Source organism: Pogoniulus pusillus, chromosome 6 (assembly GCF_015220805.1).
Source record: "Pogoniulus pusillus isolate bPogPus1 chromosome 6, bPogPus1.pri, whole genome shotgun sequence".
NCBI classification, from domain to species: domain Eukaryota; kingdom Metazoa; phylum Chordata; class Aves; order Piciformes; family Lybiidae; genus Pogoniulus; species Pogoniulus pusillus.
Window position 1 is genome coordinate 38,204,707 of NC_087269.1, and position 17,673 is coordinate 38,222,379.

Genomic DNA, 17,673 nt, shown 5'->3' on the forward strand with positions numbered 1-17,673 from the left:
GATCAGTCTTAGTATTTCCATCAGTGACTTTTATTTCACGTGCACAAGTGTCTTCCTGAAATCCAGTGCTCCAGGTTAGAAGAGGATGTCTGTGCAGAGAAAGACAGGAATGCTACAAAAGAATCCAAGAACCTGCATACCGGAGTAAAGAGTCGAAACCAAACAGTACAGAATGAAGGGTGGTACCTCAGGGACTAAGAGGTTTTCTGCTCTAGACAGTGGTCTCCACAGGCAACAACACCAGAAAGATCCACACATGTTACTCAGTGTGGCATTGATGCTATATGGAACTATGATGTTATCAGGAAGAGTGTGGCCAGTAGGATGAGGGAGATTATTCTTCCCCTGTACTCAACACTGGTCAGGCCACACCTTGAGTACTGTGTCCATTTCTGGGCCCCTCAATTCAAGAGAGATATTGAGGTGCTGGAACATGTCCAGAGAAGAGCGACAAAGCTGGTGAGAGGCCTGGAACACAAACCCTATGAGGAGAGGCTGAGGGAGCTGAGGTTGTTTAGCTCAGAGGAGAGGAGGCTCAGGAGTGACCTCACTGCTGTCTACAACTACCTGAAGGGAGGTTGTAGCCAGGTGGGGGTTGGTCTCTTCTCCCAGGCAACCAGCAACAGAACAAGGGGACAGAGTCTCAAGTTGTGCCGGGGTAGGTCTAGGCTGGATGTTAGGAGGAAGTTCTTGCCAGAGAGAGTGATTGGCATTGGAATGGGCTGCCCAGGCAGGTGGTGGAGTCACCATCCTTGGAGGTGTTCAAGAAAAGCCTAGATGAGGCATTTAGTGCCATGGTCTAGTTGACTGGCTAGGGCTGGGTGCTAGGTTGGACTGGCTGATCTTGGAGGTCTCTTCCAACCTGATTGATTCTATGAAGCACAGTCCTGCAGTGATGTATCAAAAACAACCCTGAAGGTGTTTCCAGTGAATATCAGGTATTGAATTTATTCCTGAGAGCTGGCAACAGAAGCATATCTGGAACACTGGGAGCACTTTCCCTCACCTGCATTCATGGAAGATTAATTCAGCCTGGAGCTGGTGGATTGGAAAGGCTGCCAGGGTGAGCAGGGAAGTGGAAAGACTGAATTACAAGAAGGGAACCATAAGAATTCTTTTACATAATCTAGAAAACTGAAGATGACAGGAACCATGATTGTCCTTTAGCTTTATATACCTCTTGGTATTCATCTTGCCAGCGCTGATGTATTTATAGACGGCAGGAGTATAGTGGCTACACATAAAGTTAGATTGGATTGCAGTACAGAAATTCTGAGTGAAGAGGATCATATCCAGCTCTTGTTCATCAAGGAAAAAAAAAATAATTAAGTCAACTTGCTTTAAATGGAAATTGTTAGCATTAGGACTCAGACTATATCATGCCAAAAACTGAAGTGTCAACAATCCAACTATCTGGCCAAGGAGTGGGGATGCGTGCTTCTAATCCGCAGTTCCACTCCATCTTACAGCAAAAGCCAAAACATTACCCAAGCTAAACATTCTCCAGGCACAGATCTCACTGAAACCATCTTTCTCAAATGGTATCCACAATGTCTGAGGCAGGAAAAAAAATAAATTGCCACTTATTAACATTACCACAAAAAAAAACAACTATAAAAATATGATAATAAAGATGAAAATGCAGCAAAACCAAAGCAGTATGAGATTCCCAGTGGGTAATGATCAAAGAAAGAAAGATCAGTCATTTTCATAGGGTCCACCTGGTTTAGTATAAGGTGTCTTTACCCATGGCAGAGAGGAGTGGAAATAGATGGTCCTTAACATTCCTTCCAGTTCAAATCAGTCTACAGTGCTATGAAGAACAATACCTTGCCTTAAAGTCAACCTTTCACCTCTCAAGTTTTACTGTAACCTCCATCTGAAACCTTCTCAGAAGACAGGGCAGGAATCAGAAACTCCACCACACTGATAAGGTACTTCCCATTATCCCACTGACAGCACTTACAGAGCTTTAAACAAGACAGAACATAGCGTGCCAGGCTCTGCCCTCATCTGTATGTAAGCACAAAAGTCTGGGCAAGATTTGACTGTGCATAAAATATAAATCTTATCTCTTGCAGTAAAGGTTTTATTAGCTCAAAATCATAAATTATTTTTCCAACTAACCTTTGCACATCTAAGCAGCACTTTGATTCTCTCTACAACGTCTAGTAAAATCACTCCTTTCATGGCCTGCCTGGAAAAGAGTTATTAAAAGAGGGGTGGGGGGTTGGGGGGGAAGCAAGCCACATAACCAAGCACAACATTTTACTTGTTTTCTTATTCACTCCCAGCCATTTCCAAAACCAAGACCTCAGGTATTTAAGCACAAATAACTTTTGGAGAGTAACTAATTCCATGGATCTTCTTGGGCTTGGTTTTTGTCTTTTCTTTCCTGTTGCAAAATTGCTACTCATGTAGAAAATCTTTAAAACATCAAGAGTCAGCAAAGGTCTTTGATGAGCCTGAGGAGCAGCAGCAGCAAGATGGCTCTGTGCATTTCTGAATTGAATTTTCTGATCTTTCTGCTTCTAATGGAAAAAGATCCTCTCTCCAGCTTGACAGATCCCTCAACTTGGAGCTGATCTGTGTGTGTGACTCTGCAGTGTGTCCACTTGATCTTTGACATTCGGCAGCAAGCAGCTTCATGAGCGCTGACTGCTCGGGTTAGAATTAGGAGTTTGAGATGCACTGATCCCTTTTTACCTAAACAGCATTAAAATAAAATGCATCTCAATATTTAGGGTTTCTAATTCTCAAAACTATCTGCTGTCATCACTTGTTCTTGCTTGAGTTATTCCCTTCGTAAACCCAATTCTGCTGATGAAATAATCTGCAACAGGAAACAGCCCTCCCGCCCCTCCCCCATGATATCCCATAAACTTCATGGAAAAAGTCATGTGTTGAACACTTTAACAGGAACATGGGAGTGGAAGCTTGCATTTGGAGGTAACTTGCTGCTCTTCCCCACCAAAAGCTCTGCAATCAGTGTCACCGTGCAACCAGCTGAACAAACTAAGGACACATTTTAAAGCAAAAAATTTGTGTGTGTGGGGGGGAGGGGGCAGAAAACTAAAATGTTCATTGTGGAACATACCCCCTAAGCAGTTGGATCATCTTAATCTTCAAGCTTCTGTAATACAACTGTTGGAAGGCTCTAAGTCTGCGCACAATAAAGCGCTTTATTCAGGGAACCATATGACTCCATCAGTCATTCAAGCACATGTTTGGCACAGATTGAAAGTGAAAAGCATAGCTAAGGCAAATATTTCAAAACTGAACTTGTCTTTCTAACACACATGGTTTATATATTGGTGTAATATCTATATAACTTTTCAGCTCTCATACAGGGTAATGTCATGGCTAAAGTACAAAATGATGTCTGCTGCTCTCAGTACCGGCATCGCACTTCTTGGGAGCTAGCACATGCCAAAAAGCCATTGACTAGGGAATTACAAAGGGAACTATCATACTGGATACAGAAACAGTACAAGTGTCTTTCCTTCAGTCTTAGTTCTAGCATATCAGCTCCAAGAATCGGGATGCTGCACCACGCCTCACTAGAGAGCTGCTCTGTAACAAATCCAGGACAGGCAGTTCCTTCCTCATCGAGTGCCCGAGATCTGTCTCCTCTGTTTGCAGATGAAATATTGCTCATCACCCAGAGTTCCTCCTGCCGATGCAAATGCGATTAAAGCAATCTTGGGAGAGCATGGTGTGATTAAAGCCTCAGTAATGTGAGGAGGATTTGAGCTCTCGTTATACAAAATACATCTTGAACTGCGCTCAAGGAAAGAAGCCAGTAGATCTCAATATTCTCCCTGCTCTCCAGAACACAGTGTGACAAGTGGAGCTTGGAGAACAACATTTGCCATTGAGTGCAGGAGGGGGTGGGGAGGCTGCAGAACTTTTTTTGCGTAGTGCAAACCAAGCTTTATTACGTGGATAGAATCTATACGTACACTGTACTTGGGAAACAGCTGTCCAGCCTCATTTGTGATGTTGTTACATTTAACTGAAGAATTATTATTCAGGACCAGTCCAAAAACAGAGTTGTCTTTATTTTCCTAGAGGAGAATGTTTCAGACTATGAGAGAAATAAAGCAGTGAAGCATTGAACCAGAGGGCATCTCAGCACACCAGGTGACGGAGATGTATCCATAAGTTCTCCCCATGGAAGAGCTCGAGGCTTGGAGCTGACAGAAGAGGGCAAGTTATAAATGCAAGACTCAAACCCAAAGTTGCTTTGAAAAGTAAGTGACATGACAGCTTAGAACTTCTGTCTTCTTGTTGTTTTAAGTGTGCTTCTTTTCCAAGCCCTGATGCACACCGTATAAATTGTCCCAGTCAATCTTTCTTGTGAAAAGAAGCAGGACAGGACTAATAACAGGTGAAAAATATTGAGGTTTGTACAGGTATTTTCAGGATGACAGAGTGAAGGACATCCCATCTTAATTGAGTTTCACCCCAGGATCATTTCAGAACAGGCAGTACTGGGGCACACCTGCTCTTCCTAAACTGCTGATCTTTCCCCAGAGCATCCTAGTCACAGAGATTCTCATTATGGTTTCCAACGCAGCTTCACACCATTCATAGGCTCATCAAAGTTGGAAAAGACCTCCAAGATCAGAGTCCAACTATTAATTGCTAAGTGCAGCTTCAGCAAGAGCAAGGCAGCCCCTAACAGAAAAACTTGAGCAGAGAAATAACCTGTGCTTCATAAGCACAGGCACAATTTATCTATAGAGCTCTAATATCAAATTTTAGAAGTACTGAATATATTCACTTCTTAGAAATGAGTCCACATAGAATCACAGAATTGTTTTGGCTGGAAAAGACCTTTAAGATCATCAAGTCCAACAGTCAACCCAACACCACCACGGCCATTAAACCACATCCCAGAGTGCAATGCCTACACATATTTTAAACACCTCTAGGGATAGTGACTCCATCACCTCTCTGGGCAGCCTGTTCCAAAGCTTGACAGCTCTTTGGAGAAAGAAGTCTTTCCTACTATGCAATCTAAACCTCTCATGGTGCAACTTGAGGCCATTTCCTCAGGTTCTATCAATTGTTACTTAGGAGGAGAGACCAACACCTACCTCCTTGCAACCTCTTTTTAAGTAGTTGTAGAAGGTCACCCCTGAGCCTCTGTTTCTTCAGCCTAAACAACCCCAGTTCCCTCAGTAAGTCCTCAGAAAACTCCAGCAGACTTCAGAGTCTGCAGCAGCTTCGTTGCCCTTCCCCGGATGCACTCCAGCACCTCAATGTCCTTCTTACAACAAAGGCCCAAAACAGAACCCAGTATTTGAGGCAGATTATATAATCATTCCAAAATCCATCTCCAAGATTCCTTCCCAACTCCTCCCCTTCACGCCCTCAACAAAGGCTCCTTTCTACTGAATGAAAACAAGAACTGGCCCCCAAAACACAATTTCCTCTCTGTCTTCTTAAAGGTAGAGTACAATTCTTCTCTGCAATGGGTTATTAGCCACTCTTACTTAGTACAAGGAATATCTAAGCATAGCTGTAAGCAACCTCTAGCATAGCTGTACTGGGGACATTGCTGCCCATAGAAAATCACCAGCAAGAAAACCCACCCAGCTGAGTGGGAGTCTGAGTCCTGCCCAGCACACATATGCAAATCATTCACTCAGACATTCTCTGGGAAATCAGGCTGAAAACACAGCAAATCCAGCTGAAGCAAATTTCGGTATTAGTTTAAGGAAACGTGCATGGGAAACAATTTGCAGTTCTTTCCCAAGCCTAGAAAACAAGCTACTGAGCTGGGCAATTCATTTCCACAGTGTATGGCTCTTTGTATAGGGAATACCTGGTACTTGCATTGCACAACAGCAGAGGACAAGCTCACTGCTCCTATACTAGCATCAGCTGTCACTGAGGTGTCTCCTACTTTCTGACCCACGAAGCAGCAACAACAACAACAAAAAAATCAAGAGCTATTTAATGTTCATGAAGCCACCTCCTGATCTACACAAATTTATGTGCCCAGCCCCTCAGCAAAAGGCACCATAAGCACCGAATTGGTCTGTAACTCCTGACTTCCACAGGCTGCTTCAGGAGGGGAGTTAGAAGAGTAATGAAAATTTATGGTTATTGTCTCCTCAGGGCAGGTATCTCCCCAGGTCACTCACACAGCTTTGCTCATCCAGCCTATCCAATCCTGTCAAGCAGACTGCAAATGAGTAGCACAAACTCACTGCCAGGTTGTACAAAGGAGGCAGATCCACGGAGGTGAGGCAATTTATCCCAACTGAGGGTGAGCCCCACAAACAAGGGGCATACAGCACACTGAATAAATAGACAAGACCCTTCTTTCTAAAGGAAGATTTGTGGAGAATCTGTGAAGATTTCTTCTGCAATGCCCCTGGACTTTCCCCTCAATCACAAGCATTTACCCGAAGTGTCTCTTCAGCAGGGAGTGCTTTCCTCATTCAAGAGGCAATAACTGGAAAAATAAATATTATTTCACTTGGAATATTTGCCTCATGCTTTAAAATCTGTGTCAAAACACAAGGGTGGTTTTAAGACCTCCAATTCCAACAGGAACATGAACGAGAAGCGAGATGCTGGATCCTTCCATACAAGCTGCAGAGGACACATTTTACTCTCAGCTATAGCTCTGTCACTGCAGGGCTCTCAATAGCAGGAAAGGAATGCAATAAATCCTTAAATAACCTGGACTGAATAGTTCTCCTCAGAGCTTCTAATCATTGAAGTAACAGAGAATCTTCAACACACTACCATCACCTCACAGGCAGTGCCACTGAATAAAGATATTGCTGACGCTCAGCTCCACGTGTGGTCAGGCCCAAATGCCCACCTTAATAAATGCATTTATTCATTTGGGTTTTTAAACATGACTTTATCAAGCCAAAATCCTAGGAACACTTGATTCCAGTGAAGTAAGGCAAGAAGTCACTCAAGAGGTTCTTTCTCTTGCTTAGTCAGCTGTTTTCAGAATCAGAACACATGAGTCATAGAATCAAGCAGGTTGGAAGAGACCTCCAAGATCATCCAGTCCAACCTAGCACCCAGCCCTAGCCAGTCAACTAGACCATGGCACCAAGTGCCTCAGCCAGGCTTTACTTGAACACCTCCAAGGATGGTGAGTCCACCACCTGCCTGGGCAGCCCATTCCAATGGCAAATCAGAAGCAAGACAATACCAAAATGTCAGCAGTGTCAGAAGGGTTTGCACTTAATGTATGCACACAAATGCAGGCTGGGTGCAGAGTGGGTTGAGAGTAGCTCTGAAGAAAAAGATATGAAGGCATTCTTTGAAGAGAAGCTCCACATGAGCTAGCAGTGCACTCATGCAGTCTGGAAGGCAAACTGTAACCCAGGCTGCATCAGGAGGAGTGTGGCTAGGAGGTCAAGAGAGGTGATTCTGCCCCTCTGCTCTGGTGAGATCCCATCTCAAATACTGCACCCAGTTCTGGTGTCCCCATCATAAGAAGGACATGGAACTATTGGAGTGGGTCCAGAGGATGGCCATAAAGATGATCCAAGACCTGGAGAATCTCTGCTATAAGGATAGACTGAGGGAGCTGTTCAGTCTGGAGAAGACCCCAAGGAGACCTTATAGCTGCCTTTCAATACCTGAAGGAAACCTACAGGAAAGGTGGAGAGGAACTTATTCATAAGGAACTTATTCATTAATAGTACAAAGAGTAATGGGTTTAAGATGAGGAAGAGTTGGTTTAGACTGGATCTTAGGAAGAAGCTCTAGTACAAGGGTGTTGGGACTATGAAATGGGTGTTCCTAGAGGTTGTGGATGCCCCTTCCAGGAGGTATTCAAGTCCAGACTGGATGAGGCCTTGTGCAACCTGAACTACTTGGGAGACATCCTTGCCCACAGCAGCGAGGGTCAAATAGATGATCTCTAAGGTCTCTTCCAACCTAAGTTTTCTGTAATTAATTTTGAGGGACTAACAGAGTTCCTCTTCATGAATATCGTGAAATAAAAGAGTTAAAGATTCTTTTGTGCCAAGTTCTGCACTTAGCCTTTCATACCTTGCTGTGTGTGTGATCCAGCATGGTTAACAGGCCATGAAACATTTCACTTCTTGCTTGATTAGATTACATATTTTGGACAAGGAAGAACATGCTCATCCAACCAATGGTTTCATCATGTGAATGGACAATCTTGTACTCCCAGTATAACCAAATATTTCTCATTCTAGCACCAAGCCATGGAGAGCAGCTAAGTCATTTATGTGTAGCCTAAAGAATTAATGAAACAATGTGAATTGATTAGAGAGCATTTCTGACTAGATGATGCAGTTCATCAAGGCACTTTCTGAAATGCCAATGCCAACATCATACTCAGTATCAGCACAGCCTCAGACTCTTACAACACTAAAAAGTGAAAGGTCAACATCCTGGAGCAGAACTCTCCCAAGAAACAATACTTTTTTTCTCAGCTAGTGTGATCCTTTCATTGAAAAAGGGAAGAACTGAATACAACTGAGGCACTTAGCTCTGTGTAATACAACTGAAGCACTTAGCTCTGTGTAATACAACTGAAGCACTTGGCTCTGTGTTAGCCAGAAACTAAAGGGACTGTCCTTTTTGGACAACTCAACACAACCCTTTAGCAGACTTGCTTCAGCCATAGATTTTTAATCTAGTTTGTCTCAAATTTGCCCTGGAGACTCAGGACAGGGACTAAGGGAAGACTCTATGTATAACATAGGTTTTCAGTGCAAAAAAAGTTTGGAGATGATGTGTTTGTGTCCTAGCACTGGTCCGAAAAGCTACTTGAAATACAAGTACATTGTGAGGCCAACAGGAGAAGCAAAGTCTCAGTTGATGTGAATGGAGTAAAACACAAGAACAGGGCCTAGAGGACAAGTCTTATGAGGAGCAGATGAAAGAACTGAGGTTGTTCAGCCTGGAGAAAGGGAGGCTGAAGGGAGACCTTCTTGCTCTCTATAGCTACCTGAAAGAAGACTGAAGCCAGGTGGGAATCAGTAAAAAGTGACAGGACAAGAGAAAACTGCCTCAGGCTGCACCAGGGGAGCTTTAGGTAGAACATTAGGAACCATTTCTTCCCTAAAAGGGCTGCCAAGTCCTGCACCAGGCTGCCCACCCCGGAGAGAGACTTCAAAGCCATGCAGATGTGGTGCTGAGGAACATGATGGGCTGCTGCCCATATCCTGTTGCCTGCCTAGCAAATGAAGCTTGCTGTTTGCCACTGGCATGTAATACCACAGCCCTGGAGCACAAACGGTTCTGCCCCAAAAGATGTATGCAAATGCAAATAAAACAAAGCTCACCTGGTCTCCTTGGACAATTTGCACTGACAATGTGAGATATGTTTGAAACACAGGGACTGCTTGTGATAAATCTGTTAAGATCAGGATGCATGAGGTCAGAACAAAGCTGGTGGACCACCAAATATGCCTTTACATGCCTTGATAAGACAAGAGAAAGAGGGCTTAAGCTGCACCAAGGGAGATTTAGGTTGGATATTGGAAGAAGCTTCTTTCCTGAAAGGGTTCTCAGACACTGCAACAGGCTCCCCAAGGAGGTGATTGAATCCACGTCTCTGGAGGTGTTTTTAAAAGGCAGAGATGTGATGCTGAGGGCTGTGGTTTAGCACCAGAATTGGTAGATAATGGACCTGATGTTCTCAAAGGTCTTTTCCAACCAAAATAATTCTATAATTGATCTAGTGTGAGGTGTCCCTGACCATGGCAAAGGGGTTGGAACAGGATGATCTTTGAAGTGTCTTCCAACTCATACAATTCTGTAATAATTCCATAACTTCAGCCTTTTAAAAAGTGAATTTCATGATCAATAGCATCAGTGGCAGCTGACAGCTTGAGTGGAAGTAACAGATAAACAGAGCCCTGATCTGCCACAGTCACTCAAACTGTTGTTAGAAAAGTGCCACTCGGGCAGCCTTTGTGCTGCAAGCAGCATGAAAAGCTACTCAAACTGTGTCAATCATTAGTTCAAGGATGCTCTTTATAGCTGGACAAAGACCTTTCCAAAAATCTCAAGGAAAGCAAGAGAGGAGAATCGGAGCAAAACACCAGGGAACAAGCCAGAGGCTCCCCAGCAAGCAGGAGACTTAATGATGCAAACATGATTTGAAGAGTGGGCATAATATCCTCAGCTGGTGTACTTTGGCATGGATCTATGGAAGCCCTGTGGACAGTGACAGCTCACGCCAGGCTATCTGCAGGGAACCTGATAGGGATAACCATCAGACAAGGTGATTATACACAGGCCATAAATATCTGCCCCAAAGGCTGCACCAGCTTGAAAGAAGACAATATTTGAAAGTGAGCTCTAAAACACAGAGCGTGTTGGAGAGATCTGTTTTAAAGCAAGAGGCAAGGAAAGATTTCTTCCTCTGTAATTTATTTCCACTGCAGCCAAGGCAGCTGCAGTCAGCAATAAAAAGAAAACCTGACAGAAGAGTTATTTTAATTGAAGGAAAAGAATTTGGGATGGCAATTTTGGGATTGTCATTTTTCTGATACTCTTCCAGCTAACACCTAATATTCCAAAGAGACTGAAGAGTTCCATGCTGATTTGGAGTTTGCCTTTGCACACCACCAATTTGCCTGCCTTGAAGACATAAGAAGGTCTTGGCTCTGCTTACATAGATGTGGGATGTATAACTTTTCACAAAGTCTGTAAGGTTAGAGGTTATCCTCCTGGGTATCATGTTCAATGCTTACCAATATCTAAAGGGTGGGGAGTCAAGAGAACAAGGCCAGACTTTTTATTGGTGGCCAGTGACAGGACAAGAGGCAACAGGCACAAAATGCAAGACAGGAAGTTCCATCTGAACATGAGGAGAAAGCTGTTTGCTGTGAGGGTGCTGGAACCCAGGAGCAGGCTGCCCAGAGAGGTTGTGGAGTCTCCTTCTCTGGAGAGACTCCAAAACCACCCTGCCATTGTGATTCTGGGCAAGCCATAGTGGGTGACTCTGCTTTAGCAGTGGGGTTGGACTAGATGACCTCCAGAGGCCCCTTCCAATCCTCACCGTGCTGGGACTCTGTGATTATCTTCCCACAAGACAGCAAAGCTAATTTTACTTTGTGGAGGCTGGTAGTTCAGTTAGTTTTTCCCTTCTGCCCAGGAGGTCCTTTAGCTAGCTCACATGAGCTAGCGATGCTCAAAACCAGAAAAGGCCACAGCAAAACCATAACATTTGGAAAGGAAACAAAAAATGAGCACCAAGGCTACAATTTGAAGTGGTCCAGCTCAAAATCTGATCATTCTTGTTTAATATTAGAGCCGTTACTATGGCTGCCCCACACTATGCACTTCTCTCGACACACTTACAAGCCAGTTTTCAAGGCATACTGAAACTTACACTTCTGTCTTAATCACTAAGCGTGTGTTTATGTAAAAATTAGGATGTCCTGGCAGCTCCCCAGATCACTAACACTGGGCCCAGAGCAGTGCAGCACTGAAGCCAGCTGAGGTGGAAGTTGCAAAGCTTCAGCACTTGCAGTTGAGAGGCATGCCAGCAGAGCTACGAGGACTTTTCCTCACCGGGCAGCTCTGCTGGGTCTAGAAGCACACGGCTGTAACTTTCAGCACCTCAGTGACCAAGAAAGCAGCACATACTCTGGCAAAGCTGAAGCTGTCCGCTACTTCCAGAGGGTGAAACAATGGAAGTAAAGGATGCACTCTGAGCATGCTGCCTGCAGATGTCAAAGAGCAAGTTATAAACGTGTTACGGAAAGGAATAAGAGAGATGTAGGAAACCCAAAAGCCAGCTGGGCTTCAAGGGTCAGCAAGCACCTCTACTGCTCCAGCACAGATGTGGGCACCATAAAGATGAGCAGCTGACACAAACTTTATAGACAGCTTAATTCATCAGTGCAAACATAATCACAGAGCTTCACCTTGGCTCTTGGGGAATCCCAAGACAATAATAGGATCTCCACTTACCATTCCATTCACTCATCTGCATGTTAGATCTAAGCCATCCACAGTTTGCCCTCTTATTTCAAGAATGGCTACTTTGAGATATGTTCATTTCTTCACTTCTGTCATATATGAACACTTGAAGCAGCTTACCTCAAACCTCCATGGCTATGTAGCCAAATCCTGGCCATCCACGGTGGCTCCCATGCCCCGAGAGAAGGTTCTCATGCTCAAAGAAGGAGCATGTGCTGCCTCCACCCACTTAAAAAGAACAGCCACAAGCCACCTGGAACCTATTTCTCCTCATCTACCTCAGGACTTCTGCGTTAAGCTGATTTGGTGTCAGACACAAACATTGACCAAGAGTAATTAACACTCCTTCACTAAAGCAAAGGAAAGCTTAACTCCTGTTAATTCATGAAGGTAAATCCAAGGGGCTTGATCAAATGCAACACCTTGCTCCTTGCCCAGGAAGAAAAGTACATCTCCACCTTTCTCTCAGCAGGCTCAGAGCCAAAATCCCAGTGAAAGTCACTGTGCATAAATTTGGAGACAAGCGAACATTTACAGAGTGCAAAGTTACAATGAAGAGAAGACCCAGAACAAGAGTTTGTAGGTAGCACACAGGGACACACTCACTCTCCAGTGCCGTTACATGTATTTACACAGGGGACTCTGCCTTCCTCGCACGCAAAACACCGCACGGTCAGCTGCGGCTGAACGAAGCCAGGCTCTGGGCGCTCCAGCGATTCCGGAGCAAGCCCCGGCTTGGCATACTAAGGCACAAGTCACTTTTTTTTTGTCTGTGTTGTTGCCCTGTCTGTAACGTGGAGAGCACAGAGCCGAGAGTGCAAAACAGCTCTGGAACTGCAGCCGCCCATGCCGGCTCGGGCTCCCTTTGAATGAAGGCTGCGGTCCGGACAGGACGCTGCCGCCAGGCAACTTTTCCCAAAGGGCACAGGCAGACACCAAGCTCTGAGCAGATCATCAAACCCTGAGCTCAGCCCCCGCCTGGAGCAGGTGGTGGGGCTGTTTTCAGGGGACCCCTGAGGGAACAAGAGCTCCCCAGGCTGCCTCACTGCAGTGGGGACCCTGCTGGATGTCCTTCCTGGGGGGTCCCCAGGATCAGCTCAGCCTCTGCCCTGGGATCCCAGTGACCAACCCTCGGCCCCCAGCGACCCGTTTATCCCTCATCGCGGGGACCCACAAGATCGGCTTGAAGGAAGGTCCCCGGGGCCGGGACCCTCTCACCGCGGGGGATCCTCGGTGAGGTGCCCGGGAGCGGAGTCCCCGCACACGCCGAGGCTGCGCAGGGCAGGGACGCCCGCTCGGGCGGGGGTGCCTCCGGCTGCCGAGCGGGATTTTTCCGGGAAAGCCTTGGAATTCCTCACTCCGCGGGAGTTCCGCGGCTCCCGCCCGGAGCCACCCCTTCGGGGCACCGCGGGGCACCGCAGAGGCTACGCTGCCGGAGCGGGAAGCCTTGCGGAGGAGAGCTAGGGGCAGCGCGGAAGAGAAAGGGAAAAGAGGGGCAAGAAGCACGGTGAGGGGCGGAAAATCCGCGCTGGGAGCAGTCCGAGAGCTGCTGGCCTCCACTGACTTTGTTACAGTCATTTCTCTGTTGCTCGTCCGCTTAAAATGGAGTGTGGGGTGAGGCGAGGTTGTTGAGGGGGGAGAAAAATAAAGGTAGAGGGTATAAATGTGTATAGTAACTTACCTTCAGCTCGGGGGGATGCTAAAAAGAGCCAGCTGAGGCTCAGCAGTAGCATGGAAATGTAGGCTGGGGGGTGCGGAGGAGGGAAGCGCTGCTGCTCTGTATGGAGAGGCTTTGACATCTTAGCCCAGACTGAGGGAGACAAACTTTCATCAGCTGGGGCTGGAGAGCAGCTCCATAATATACAGTTACAGAGAGGAGCGAGCTGGGACTCAGGATGTGAGAGATTTCCTGCATGCAGTTAACTCCAAAACCCCTCCTGCTCCTGCATGAGCCGCTGATGAGTTGGGCTTTGCTTTCTTGGGGGGGGGGGGAGGATAAATAAAAAACCGGAGTTGTTTTGAGGTTGATTTTATTTTCCCTTTCAAAGAGGTTCGGGTGTTTGGTTTGGGGGTTTGTTGGGTTTGGGTTTTTTTTGGTGTGGGTTGGTGTTTTGTTTTTTTTTTTGGCAGGGAAAATTCTGTTGACCGTTGCAGTAAGTGAGCAGTCTGCCCTAGCTGGCTTGTGCTCCTCACCGTGGAACAAATGAGGTGCCTCAGTCCTTCCGTGGGGTCCCGCTACCCACCGCCCCACAGGCTCCCAGGTGGGGCGCTCAGGGGATTGCCCCAATCCATGCAGCTGCTCATTCCCACCTCCCCCCGCCACCGAGGTTTTCCCATTCCCGCTGCAGACAGCCCTGGCTGCTTCCTCTGGAAAGTCATCTGCATACGTTAGAGCTTGGGGATTATTTATTGGTTTCATAATTATTTTGGAGCTGTTTCTGGTGCCACTGACTTATTTTATATTGTGTTCTTTTTAAATTGGGGGGGGGGGGGGGGGGGAAGAGAGGGAAAAAAACCCAAACCACTACAACCCCAACCCAACACCCCCCCAGAGCTGCATTTTTTAAAATGCTCCTCATTGGTTTTATTATTACTGCCTGTCTGGGAGAATAACCAAACACAGATTATCTGTGCCTTCATGTACCACCAAAACACATCTAATGCCCACATGTTGCACAGGACGTCGTAGGACAGGAGAAGGGAAGACCCTAAAGCTGTAAATCCTCAAGTGGGCAGTTTTAGGTTTAATTTATTAAGATTACTCCCAAATCTCACTGTTTGGATATTGGTACTCAGCCCTATGGGTTGGCCACACGTGCATAAAGAGTGGGCAAAGCTGGTTTAATGTGTCTCTGTACATTACACTGTGCAATACCACTTAGAAAAGAAATGATTTTGCAACCATGGGTTGGGGTCTGTGCTGCAGCACAGGCTGGTAATGGATCACAATAACCCAAATCGTGCCTTTTCCCAGCTCAGAGGACAAATGAGCCAGAAGAAAATTCAGTGGATGCAAAACGATGTGGTTCCCAAGCTGCAGTCCTGCACTGTGCCTGGATTCATGATAGTGAGAGCATCTCTGCACAGATTCTGACGTTGTGAAGCGTGAGGAGAAACTTCTTTACTCTGAATGTAACAGAGCCGTGGAGCAGGCTGCCCAGAGAGGTTGTGGAGTCCCCTTCTCTGAAGAGATTCCAAACCCTCCTGGACATTGTGATCTTGGGCAACAGCGACTCTGTTTTATCAGAGGGGTTGGACTAAATGATCTCCAGAGGTCCTTTCCATCATGCTGGGGTTCTGTGCTATTCTGTGAAAAGCCTTTCAGTGGCTACTTTCTTCACAAAAGGAAAATCAAACCCAACATTTTCTCCTCTTATCCCTCCCCATACCAAACTAGACTCGTGGCCTCATTTCTGGTTGCCCTGGATTTTGAAACTATCTTTATTTCCCTCTCAAGTCTCATCTCAGCAGCACACATTTTTTTCATCACACACCTTCTCAGGTAACCCCTAACCTTGCATGCAGGAAGGGATAAATTATCCTAAATAATGCTTTCAATACTCACATGCTAAATTTTCACAGAATCATAGAATAGTGAGATCAGGAGGGAGCTCTGGAGATCATCCAGTCCAGCCCCCCTGGTAATGCAGGTTTGCCTAGATGTCTGTTGCACTGGGCTGTCCAAGGCAAGGTTGGACGTGGCACTTGGTGCCATGGTCTAGCCTTGAGCTCTGTAGTAAAGGGTTGGACTTGATGATCTGTGAGGTCTCTTCCAATCCTAATAATACTGTGACACACGTCCAGATAGGTTTTCAAAGTCTCCAGAGAAGGAGGCTCTGCAACCTCTCTGGGTAACCTCCTCTAGGGCTCTATCATGCTCAAAATGAAGTTTTCCTCATGTTCAGAAGGAACCTTATGTCTCCCAGGCTGTGCCCATTGCCCCTTGCCCTGCCATGAGGCACCACTGAAAAGGCCCATCTGCTTGCCCCCCACCCTTTAGATCAACGCTGAGAATATCCCCTGTCAGACTGCTCTTCTCCAGGCTACACAGCCCCGGGTCCCTCAGCCTTTCCTCTTCACAGAGATGCTCCAGTCCCCTCAGCATCCGTACAGCCACCTCTTCCCAGTAGTTCCCTCTTTCTCTTAAGCTACGGAGCCCAGAACTGGTCCCAGTACTCCAGATGTAGCCTCACTGGATCAGAGTAGAGGGAAGGGAACATCCCTCCACCTACCTACTCTGCTTACCCTTTGTGATGGTTTGGGTGTTCCCCACCCCCCCACACTTGGAAATCACCCAGACAAGACTCAGCCAGCTCTGGAAATTTGAGTGAAGCTTATATTTACAGCTTAGCAGAATATACAAGCAGATATTTACAGTATATACAGTTATAAACAGAAGTAGACAAGGTAAAAGGTAACACAGAAACACAACAGCCCTCCCAGAAACCTGAGTCCCCAGGAGAGGCTCCAAATCACCCTTCCACCTTCTCCCCCTACCCCAGTCCCAAGGAAGAATGGAAGTTCAGCCAGGGGGTTAGGAAGCAAAGTGGATTAATCAGAGAGATGGCAGAGAGGCTAGAGAGAAATGCAGCTCGGCCAGTTCCCCCAGAAGAAGGAGGACTCCCTTATCTCTGTTTGGATTCTTATACCTCTTAGCAAGCCTGTGAGTGAAGTAGACATCATTCTGTTTCGCTTGTCACAGCCTGTAATCTAGTTCTTCTCACCAAAACATTCTAGCTAGCTTCAAACTAGCACACCCTTTTCCTTAGCCTTTGCTAATACATTTTAACAGTTGTAATCAGCAACATTTCATCCCTTAATGTACAAATTAATGAACTCTATTGATGATCTGATTAAGGACAGATGTACTCCCCAGAGCAGATTGGTTTAAAAAGTTGCTTTTAAACAGAAGACTCCTTTGGAAAAGGACACTATAAAAGCCACGTAGAGATCTTTAGTCATTGAGGAGATTTTCCCCTTTATCAGAAAATAAAAATCAATCACAGGGAACTAAAGATTCCTAAAGAGAGTTTTGGTAATCCCACATGACTTTGCAGTAAGATGGAACTCTTTTTTTGAGTCAGAATATTTGCTAATGGAGAATGTGGAGCCAATTATGTCTTGGTCTTTCACTAGCATGAATGAAGCAGATACTATCAGAGCACCTCCTCCCAAAACATAATCCAAAAGCCACACTTGCATTTGATCACACTACTTTTATGGGCTTCAAGTTGCTAAATACATAGTTTAGGGCAAAAAGAAGCCCAAATATTTTATGAACACCACCTACGTAGGAATGCAATTGGATGGTAGTTACTTCTGCTTCCAGAGAACAACAAAAGAGTTTCAGAGCAAATTCAAAACTCTTTTGGAAAAGAAAAAAACCTTAAGGGAAATGAGAATCAAAGTGAGGAGCCCTTGTTTCGCTCTGATGTGCCTAAGAGAAGCCAAACCTTGGCTTTTCATTTCTCATGTCAAACCAACTCCCACAATTAGTTTTATGAGGCTTGGTTTATCCCCTTCAGAAGAACAAGGCTGAGTTTCCCTGCAGGAAATGAAAATTGCATCCAGGTTGTGTGGCTGCTTCAAAGGGGGCCAACAATCCTGATTCTCCAGGTTACTCCCGCGGGCAATGGCTCTCCATCCATCCTTCCCAGCTTTGTTCTTTAGCACTGTCAGGGGAAGAAGAATGGGAGGGGGATGTGTATGTGTGTGGTGTGG

At 45.8% G+C, this 17,673-nt stretch overlaps 1 protein-coding gene across 1 annotated transcript in view; it reads right to left on the minus strand.

The window, feature by feature from the left end:
- Positions 1-13,935, minus strand: part of ADAM12 (ADAM metallopeptidase domain 12) — a 258,735-nt gene extending 244,800 nt beyond the window's left edge. Inside the window, exon 1 of the mRNA XM_064145307.1 lies at positions 13,634-13,935. Within this exon, the coding sequence (XP_064001377.1) occupies positions 13,634-13,751 (118 nt within the window). The 5' untranslated portion in view covers positions 13,752-13,935. The remainder of the gene's footprint in view (positions 1-13,633) is intronic.
- Between the last annotated feature and the right edge of the window lie 3,738 nt (positions 13,936-17,673).